We start from the raw sequence: 10,916 nt of genomic DNA on the forward strand, positions 1-10,916 counted from the left end.
CTCTTGAACTGCCCTGGAATACTTCATTGTAATCTTAAACTGAGAAATACGGCTGTTTAAGTGGACAGGCTGGCTACTATTGATCTATCAGTAATTCAGGCAACCTACTTTAATAGGAAGTAGTGCTCCTGTTTCAACATTATCCTCAACCAAAGCCTTTTGAACTTCCTTTTATTAATTGCTTAGCAATGATCTTGATCTACTGCTGCAGCAGCTACAGCTGAGGGAAAGACCCAAGGAACGCTGCTGCTTTTTCCAGTGCTTATGTAAAGCTTATAGGGAACCCCAGATTTGTTTGAGATAGCTTTAGCGACCTGAAACTTTCATTTATTTGGTATTAACCAACTTCATTCTGATACAGTTTGGGTTTGTGTATTCTATTTTGCTCTCCAATCCTTACTGGTACCCCACTTTTGGTTTACTTATTTTAAATAGTCATTATTACAGCTGTTAATTTTGAAAGCAAATTCACATTTGCATTGATCCTTTCTTCCCATCATGTGAATGCCAGTCTTTGGGACACTGGCATTTTAGCTAGTCAACCTAAAGGACCTAAGCTGGAGGTTTTTTACGCCGTCAGTGAGCTGTATGCGGTTTTCATTGCTACAGCAAACACGGCTAGAACAGGAGAAGAAAATTAAAGGGGGATATGCCAGGAAAAACAAACAAACAAGATTTTGTGGAGACCTGACTACAAAATGACAAGATGTTCCTAACTATCCACTGAAGTTAACCTGTCTTGATCATTCCCCTGCCACTTTTAGAAAGGGATTCTCATTAGCACTGAATAACTGGCAGTTTGTTGCATTTACCATCAGCTGACGAAGTGTGCAGCAGAAGGTCTCACAAAGTCCATCTGTGTGAACACCTCAAGTACCCAATACTTGAGTTTTCAGCCTGGCTAAGGTACATTTTCTAACCAGCGTATCTGTAACAAACACTCCTTCTGCCAAGTCATTTACACGTTTAAGCCAATTATTTCTCAGACAGAAGCTGACAAACTATGGGGATGAAGACTTTAACCTCCCCTACTGGCTAAATTAGCAACTGTGTGCCCATTACCCACACATTCCTTCTCCGAGTACTTTTTCCTTTGTATTCCTTCTCTTTGGAGATAAAGAAATGCCTCTGGTGGGGAAAACAACCAGCTGTCAAAGACTGGTGTCTAATCAGCGTCCCAAGGGAAAACTGCAGCCTAAAAAGTCAGCCTTTTATGGGACCATTCAATGTTCAATCCTCTTGTGCACACCGGTCTTCTGGCACCAACAAAGGAGAGTCATTCTGTTCTTGGCAGTGGCACTTCAAAGCTCCCAGATGTCCAGAAAAAATCCACATCCTGGCTCTGAAATCAGAGTATAACAGTATGTACTACTGTTAGGCATAAAGTAACCCAGACAAACCCAGACAACCCAGGCAAAGGCTCCATTTCCAGAGTTATGCAAGTAGCACACTTCCTTCTCTCATGCCTAAAAGTCAACCAGATGGTTACCAACCCCCCTGCCTTGATACCACAAAGAAGTGACTTCCTCCCAGTCCTGTGCCCAGCTAGGAGCTTCTTCATGTGCTTCCTCAACATCCAAAGCAGGGTGGGTGCTCAGGAGTCCTGACAATCACGTGGACAAAACCTGGTATTCTCAACATGTATTTCCAATTTCCCCCATGGGTAACCAACTTCCCCCATGGGTAACCCTCTCTTGAGGTTAAGCAACAAAGCAAGCCACCACCAGGAGGGGGACTCCAACCTCCATGAGCAAGTTCTATCCAAGGCAATTCCCTCAATTGCTCAGGATGAGAACTCACACTACCAAAGTAAAGAAAAATATTATTGCCGAAAGGGGGAGAAAATTTCCACTGAGTTCCTTTACTTTTTTCACACATTTATCAGCACACAGAACGTGGCAAAAGACAACTACAACAAGACTTTTTAAAATTTCATTTTACACTATGAACTTAGAAATCAAAATTATATACGAATGCTATGAACTTTGAAATAAAGAATCAAAATGACACTTCATGATTGTTTTAAAAAATCTCTTGGAAAATCACTTCCAAAATACTGAATACATTTCCAGTGATTTCAGCAGATTTAACTACTGCATATATATTCCACACAGGATTCTACCAGGTAACACGAAATCACAGCTAAAAATCAGTGTTAAAAACCAAGTGAAGCCAAAGAACTACAGGTCATTTAAGAGAATCCAGTGAAGTCAATGATACTAACTGCACGAGCAAGGATTGCTTTTGTAAGACAGCTGTTAAAACAGCAGAAACAGGTTTGCAAATTGCATGGATTTTCAAAATTTTTAAATCAGATATTGTCCTGGTTTCTGTTTTATTTCATAAAAGTGAATGAAAGGCAGCTTGGACATGAGGTTTTTCTCTACAGGAGGTTCAAGCCTTGCAGTACACATCATATTTTAGTTTCGCTCCCAGCTTAGTTCCTTCTAAGCACACTTTGAACTTGGCATCCATTTCCTGGTTCTGAGCTTCAGTGAAAAGATTTTTCCAGTCTCCAACAACACCTGGAATATAAGGAAAAGTAAAATATTACCCTTTACTCTAAGGACCAAGGAGTATGATTTAAAACAAAAAACTACCTTGTCTCTCTTATTATTATACTTCAGGATAACCATTTTTTCTTTTCTTTTTTTTCTGCAAGAAAAGAATCTCTGACCCAAGAATACACTCTCATGTTCGACTTATATTTGGTGTCCTCAACAGAATGTGAGCATAAAGCGAACATAGGAAGCTACTGGTCTGCCTTCATAGCTTTGGCATGTGCCTTGTACAGCTGCAGAAGACTACTATAAAGGATGACCAGCAGTTGTGAAAGCAACCCAGAAAGTTCAAAGATGTGGCTTTTAACTGCAAAAGCTTTGTGCACTGCAACCAGACACTGCCCTAAGCTGTAGTCTACCTTTAATCTAGATTTTGGAGAGCCCACAGGCTGAGGTTGTCCGAGTCTACTGCTCTAGCTTGATCCACGGCTAAAAGACACAGTTCAATCTGTGGAGTGTCTGGATTCCACCTGTTGACTGAGGTTCTTAGGCAATCACAAGGGTTATTTAGAAAACCCAAGAAGAAAAATCTGCGGAGGCACTCTGTAGACTGAGTGCCAGGCTATCCCCTGTACTCACAGAAGCCAAAATAAAACTCTTCTTTGTTTTAACTGGCACTTACTGCATACCACAACTGAAGGGTGTGCTACTTGTAGGGCACTTCTGTTAATCACACTACACAGGGCTTTACCGAATGGTACTGGCCCTTGTGATAAAATCAAGTGACAGCGTTCTGAATCACAATCAGTGTTTCTTAAACAACTCCCAACCTTGAATATTATACAGAAAGATTAACCATCTACTGATCCAGATTCCTGTCTCCCCAAGATGCAGTGCTACCATTCACCACCCTGACAAAATACAAACAAATTTACCTTTGCGGAAAAGAATTGAGCCAACAGGACCATGAGTCTCTTGCGCCTTATCCTTCACTGCTTGGAAACTCGCCCTGTCTGCAATGGACTGGATCTGCTCTGCCGTTGGGGAGAATCCAAAGAATTCAGCTATCTGCTTTACACTGGCAGTCAGGTTCTGAAAGCAATACAGTGAAAGGGAGACATGCAATATGCTTCCTCTGAAAAAGGAGTTACCCACTTGGGGTGTGCATTGCCATCATCTATTAACAAGATATATTTTCCTTCACAGTATGTTTTCTGCATTACACCGGAGATCAGCTTTTGTCACTAAAATGAACTTGATTTTGCTCTTTCAGAAACCTGTGCCTTTTGCTGTTAATTTCAGCAGATTTCAAGGAATGGGCTCAGACGTGTTTTGCCTGACAGTACACAGCATCTGCTTTACCTCTTTCAGGTCTTCATATATTATGATCATAGTATTCTCATCCTCAATGTGTTTGTTCCAAGTGACTGCATGATCAAAATAGGATCCCCAGCCGACTGTAAAGAAGAGAAAAAAGCATCAGTGTGACCTTCTTTTCTTACTGGGTACTTATTTCTCTCCGACTGAAGAATTGCATCCTGTTGCCTATCATCGGTTACATCAATGCAAACAAACGGAACAGCCAGTCCTTTCCATGGTACCATACTGTACAACAGAATGACAGAGGCTTCCTCTGGACTTTTGCAGGTAAATGGTTTCCACACAGAAATATGAATTTCACTGTGTGCTTCCCCTCTATTACTATATTGTCATTTAAACATCTCTTGAAAGCCAAAGCCAGACCATCAGTCTAAATCTAAAATTTGGGTTGCTGATGAGGTGTTTGGCCTCATGCACAGAAACAGCAAAGGCAACAAACTGTCACTTTATTACCACTTCAGATCTGTAGCATTTCCTCCATCACTAAAGGGCAGAATTTTGACCCAATGCCATCATCAAACTGCCATGCAACTCCTTCACCCTTGCCTGGAAGAGCAAAATACCCAGAAGCAAAGCATCTTTTAGACATTCTCCCCATTCTGGCATTCAGCTGCCTCCTTTATCATGACGAATGGCCATCAGTAAACTAATTATGACACAGCTGTTTTCCCACTGGCCCCATTTAGTTGTTTTTAAATATTTTTTTTCTGTTGCTCCTTCAGCTACATTCAGTAACTATTACAATACCTTTCCCATTCATGAACTCTGAGAAGAACTCATCCCAGGAGCTGTAACTGGGGATGCTTGGCACATCCTTGTGGAAATGGAAAAATGAAACAGCTGTATCTTTAGGGTTTCGAAACAGCACTAGTATCTGGAGTGGGAAAAAAGAGGTCAACAATTTTAGATCACTTATTTCCCCTGGCAACCAAAATGAAAGTATAGCCAAACATTCTGCAACCAGTAACATAGTGGGGGCTATAAAATATTTTATTAGTTAAGGCATGGAGAACAAATTTATAATGTGATCATAATAAAGACCTTGTTACCACTTCTAAGATTTGCTTATGGCATGAAGCAATTGTAGAAAGAAGCAACTGAAAAAACTGTAATATTGTCATTGAATACTATCCCATAACTACCTAAGACCTGGGAAATTGTAAGGAACCATTTGCCAACCCCCTGCTAGGAAAAGCTCTGCTCGATTCTCCTTCAGGAAACCACAGCTGTTACAATCATCTCCCATTTTTCAAAGCATGGCAATAATGTTCTTGAAATCCTAAGAGACTGTAATCCTCAGAGAAGCGTAAACACTTCTGAAAACACGCTATACACATTAAATTTTTTTGTTATACACGTTACATTTTTTCCTGTCTCATACAGGAAAAAATACCAATGAAACATGGAAAAAAATCCCCATCCCTTAACCAATTATTTCCTTCATCTGTGGCACATCTCCTAAGTGCTATGTATCCACCATTGTTCAGTGACCGAGTACCAGAAATATTAAAGTTTTAAGAACATGACTCTTTGCAAGGAGACATCCAACGTCCCAGAGATACTGCTGCCACAATCATTCCCACCATGGTCGTGCACAGAAAAGAGCAGCGTAAAAAATGAAAGCATGACATTCCAGCCATTTCTGAGCACTGCAACAGCCTCCAGATCTGTTCTTGTTCATGTCAACTACAGCACCCCTAAGGCTACTGTAAATTGTAGGGGGTGCTAAGCCAGCCCAGGCATCATAAGACCCCCACTGTCTCCAAGTTGCTTTCCCCCAGTGCCACCTGCTTGGGTGCAAGAAAAGAATGTGGCCCCAAAATTACTCTTGCATGCTGGTACTGTCAGAGAGATGAGGCTTGTTCTTGGAAAAAGAAAAAAGCCCACCTTGGCTTTGTTCTTGAAAATAGACTTGGGGAGGCAATCATAATTCAGATGCGTTGCCAAAATCCTTGGAGATGGAATCTGCTTCATCCTCTAGAAATAAACAGAACCATAAGTGAGAATAGGTTTACTACATGGGTGCAGCAATGATCTGTGAGAGTCACCTGTGTGAAACAGCCCCTAATCAAATGCCACTAGTCATCCAAGATTATGTTTTTTCCCCTCTCAGGAGAAGTATCTTCACTTGCTGCATGACTTCATTTTAATAACTTGTGTGCAGGGGTGCAGGAGAGAGGAAACAGCAGACTTTAAGTGGTTCAATAGTTTCTTTTCACTAACCTGATATTTATCTGGATCTCCACATTCAATAAATGGTAGTTCCGTGCTTACAGGTTTACTCTGGATAGTTGTAAATATCAAATCACTTAAAATCTGGATAAGCCAGTTCACACCTGCACCAAGAAACCCAGAGAACAAAATAAAACATATCAGAGGTTTATGTAAGATCTCAGAGCCTTCTCATTACATGGCTTAATTCAGCATAATAGACAGTCATCAAATGACAAATAACACTAAAGCTCTCAAATTATTATAAACAAAATAATGTTTTCCGTTAATGAGATCCTCAACAGCTTCTTAACTGTGACCTTCCTGGCTCACTTATAACTGGTATGTGGAAAGCACTGGGGGGAGAACTGACTCAACGATGTACTTACCATCTTTTTAATATATTCATAGAACAGTCAGTGACAGACGATAACACCTGGGAAGGGTCTGGATACAAGAAAGTAGGAATGAGCACGGAGCTTCACTCATTCTGCTGAGGAAGGCATCTGCCTCTCTCTACTGCCCTGGGTCAAGGATGAAATGGAGTCATCTATTCAATGTCACTGCCAGTGCTTGTCCTCAGTTGTGCCTGTTGCTGTCTCCATAAAGTGCATGCCAGAACAAGTGCTAGAACAGCTGTTACCCACTGGACACCTGCATCCCTCCCTACCCCTCACCCTTTGGAAGGGATCTTGCAGCAAAGCCTCCCCCATACCGCATCCCGTTCCAGCATGAGCCTGTGGCCAGCGCCTGGAGCTGCGCCGTGGTGCCTGCTTCCTCAAGGTTTCCAGGAATCACATTTGCTCCACTGATGCTCTGCCGATCGCTGGCAGGACAGAGCGAGGGAACAGCGAGTTCACCTTGGCCCACAGCACCCTCCCCGCGTCCTAGTGGGGAGGCGCTTGGAAGGCTTCCCACCGGGCCCACAGAGATGGAGCTGCGGAGCTGCCGCCACCTCCTGCGTGCTGCGAGTCCCCTGTGAACGCAGCTGCCAGAGGCGCTAACAGGGAACACACAATGCAAACAGCTTTAACCTTATGCTTTCAGTGGAAAGTTATTCCCAGAAAGGAATAACTTCCACTCTGTGTTATATAAAGTGCCTCGGGACGCTTGAATGGAAGCAGACGATACATGTCATTTATACAGTAATGTGTATGCAATGTGTGCACATCATACAACGTCTTATAATACATATATTACATTTATATACCACTCAATATCATATTTATATATAAGATGTTGTATGATGTATATCATTTACATCACTCTCTCATCTACATACAGACCAGAGCCAAAAGCATTAAGAGTCTCCAGATCCATGTCCTCATCTGCCCAGTACTAACTGCATGGGCAAATACAAATTTTAATGAAAAACTACAATTGATAAACCTAAAATTCCTAGTCTCTAAATCCCCTACTGGCTTCTCAACCATGTGACCCGTCCCTGGGAAGTACTGCATCCTGGAGCTCCATCGTCTTTTACCCCTATCTCATCAATAGTTCTCCGCATCAGTTTTCCTCTCCACTGCACACACCTCAGTTGGGGGAAACCTTTTATACAGTGAGACTTTACTGTAACTTAACCTTCATAATACTTAGTAAGTAGAAGGAATGAGGACAATATTAAAGCTTTGAGAGACAAAGCTTTTGAAGGGCCTCAATGTGTTTTTTGAAGAGCCTCAATGTGAGGCATGTTCATGACCATTTAAACCCGTCAAATGCCAAAGTGTTTGAGCCCAGAATGGAAAACACCTGAGAAGCTGGCAGAGGAAGCCAGACACCAGGCTCCCTTGGTTCAAGAGGGAAAGAGGCCTGCACAGAGATTTTTATTACTAGCTGGTGACATTATGGCTTGGTGGGTCTATATGTGGCATCAAGGGGCAAGAGGGAGCCCAGCAATTTCTGGTTCTAAACTGGGGCAGGTAATCTTTCCTTTTCATTCTTTATCCTCCTCTCTTGTCTTTTTTCCCCCCACTTAGCAAGCTATAGGAAATGAGGACAAGAAATCTATTTAGCACTGTCTAAGAGTATAAGAGCAAACATCCAAATGGGAGAAAATTCCAAAAGATTTACCTGCAGATTGTAACTAGACTGCATTGCACAAACACAGCATTTTCTTTCCCTCCTGCTTTCCCATTTCTTCCGTGCAACCTCCTGTACATGCCTTTCCAGCAGTGCCTGCCAGGTAACAGGGTGCTGCATTCCCTGTCAAACCACAGGGAGCTGTGTACTCCCTCTCCTACTGAACAACTGGCAGCGGTCTTTGGTAAAATTTCCCCCTGCTGACCTACCTACCACAAACTGCCCGATATTAACAGTGTGAGATCTCTTTCTTTATCTACTGATCCCTCTCCCTGAGCAGGAGAGGTTTACTGAGTTACTAAACCTCAAAGGCTATCCACATCACAACTCCATGTCTGAACTCTTCCAAACTCTGTAAGAAATCAAAGCCAGTGCCACATTATGACAATGACCTTTTAGGTCTTTATATAGAGTCCAGCAGAACTCTGGACCCAAACCCAATGGAATTACAGGCTCCTTAAAATGAAGATGCACATTTCACATTTTGTGCAAGCTCCCTCCTTTTGTATTTCCCCTCTCTTTCTCTTGGTTCAGTGTCCTGTCTCACAGCTGCTATAAATTCACCCTAAACACTACAGGCATACTTCTTAAGCCCCTAAATACATAACACTTTCTTTCCAGATCAGAACTCGCCAACCAATGGGAATTCTATGTGCTGAATGAGACCTTGACCTAGGACTCTCTGGTTAGAGCCCAACTTGACCACATCTACTACCATGCTAGTGCAATGAAATCCTTCCCTGGATCCACATTTTCTCCGACAAGCCTAAGCTTCTGCTGCTTGGGTCTCAAAGAAGAAACATATGCTTGGATAGGACTTCCTAGATTAGCAAAACCCATCCGTTCCTTGTAAGCAACCATGTCACTATTGACTTTTAATAAAACTGATCAAAATCAACTACTTGGTTGTTTGGGTTTTTTTCACTGCTCCTCCTGCACCTTTCCCCCTTTCTGCAAACCTCTGACTAAAAGATTTAGACTTCCAGTATGTCTTAGTCAATACCATTTTGAATGCTGATACTGAATAATGTCAAGAAACAGCTTGTAATTTTGCAAGTAAAGATGCTGTGCCATGACACTTTCTACACCTTAAAGAGTCTAATGCATAACTTTATTGCTTTTGTATACTACACTACATTACATTACTAACATGCTTTTCAGAATACAGTTTATCATACTGGCGGAGTTGTCTTGTCCCACTGATACATAAAAAACTACGTACTTTATTCTCACTTCTTCAGCCAAAAATATCTTTGAACACTAAAACTTCTTTTCCTTTCAGAAACATAAACCATATTAAAAAGCAGTGCACAGACTGCTTAATTAAGATAAAGCAGGACAAAAACCTGCTGCCTCTGGTAGTATAAATGCCCAGTATCTTCACACAACGTACAACCACAATCAGTTGGTTTTCCTTCTTACTATGTCAGCTAATTAGCTACAGTATTGTAGACTACAGCAAGCAATTTATAATGTATTCACCGCATTTGGGATAGGACACCAGCACCATATCATCTCTTCTGGCTTCCAGGTTCTCCAGGGCTTGGAAAGTTTCCACACTGCACATTGTGACAGGATACGGGGTCCCCTGGTAGGAGAACAGCAGATCCTTCAAGGTAAGCCCTTCAGACTTTGCCAATGTTTTATTTATCTCATCAACAAAGGTTTTTTTATCCTCAGCCATGTTTACCACCTTTGGGGTGTGAAACTGTTAGTCTAATGCAGTAAGTGCCTTTAAATAGACATTTTTAAGTGGTGGAGTAGAAATCCTTGGCATTACTTCTGCCCTCCCCCGAATTTGATACGTTTCTTTTTCTCCTCCCTTCCCACCTTTCTGGAAATGGAAGCTGGACAGGGTTGATCCTGTCCACTTATAATCTACAGAGCAGGAATTACTTTAGCAAGAAATCCCACTGAGAGCAAGTAATACTTGCAAGCTCAGCCACCAGGGAAAACACAATTCGAAAACAAATCACCCTGTAAAAATGAGCAGCAAAATACTGTATCTAATCTTACATAACATTAATAGGAAAAAAAGCATCTCACAAAGAAAAGGAAGTCCCTAGTAAGAAAAATCCCCAGAGGTTTTATTTTGGCAAGAAAGTCAGCCCCATATTGTGACTTAAGAGACATATAGTGAATAATAGAAAACAATGAAATCAAAACCATAAAACAGAAAGACCACCGAGCGGGAAAGAATACTGCCATTTTAGGTTCTAAATACCCCCTGTGGGACCTAGTCTGCACTAATGCTCTTTTTCATGTTAAAAAGGCAATTAAATACTGAGATTTTGCATAGCACAGCTTTTTTCAACATCCTCATGATCGAACTAGGATCCCTTTTTAACAGCCACAAGCCTTATGTATCTAGCCGTTTTCCCCTTGCAAGGAAACAGACAGACAGGTGCTGGCTCCCAGGTGGAGCAGAGGAGCTATTCCACCAGTTGAAGCAGCAGGAGCAGTACTGAAGTGCAGGCCTGCTCCCTCGCCTAACAGGGGCCACCTGCTCAAGAGCCTCAACATGGGGCAGCAAGGCCTGGCCCGGCTTCTTAGCTGTGGTGGACACATATGCTGCCAGCTCACAACTGAAACAGCGAGGGGAGGACACTGGGTCCCCTGGGCAGCAGGGAAAGATGGTGGCGAGTCGGACCTGCTGCCAGCAACCAGAGTGGACTGCCGCGGGCGAGCGGCAGCGGCCAAAGACTACCACCTGCACCGCACCCAACGCCATCACTGTGCTAA

At 42.3% G+C, this 10,916-nt stretch overlaps 1 protein-coding gene across 1 annotated transcript; it reads right to left on the reverse strand.

Annotated features, from left to right (window-relative positions):
* Positions 1–2,394: 2,394 nt before the first annotated feature.
* SULT6B1 (sulfotransferase family, cytosolic, 6B, member 1) lies at positions 2,395–9,858 on the reverse strand. Its single transcript, XM_009582208.1, has 7 exons — positions 9,657–9,858; positions 6,105–6,217; positions 5,769–5,858; positions 4,629–4,755; positions 3,864–3,958; positions 3,437–3,593; positions 2,395–2,525 (listed from the first exon to the last, which is right to left on the reverse strand). Exons 1-7 carry the CDS (start codon positions 9,856–9,858, stop codon positions 2,395–2,397), a joined length of 915 nt encoding a protein of 304 aa, XP_009580503.1.
* Positions 9,859–10,916: the final 1,058 nt, after the last annotated feature.

Source organism: Fulmarus glacialis, unplaced genomic scaffold, assembly GCF_000690835.1.
Source record: "Fulmarus glacialis isolate BGI_N327 unplaced genomic scaffold, ASM69083v1 scaffold45177, whole genome shotgun sequence".
Lineage (NCBI taxonomy): Eukaryota > Metazoa > Chordata > Aves > Procellariiformes > Procellariidae > Fulmarus > Fulmarus glacialis.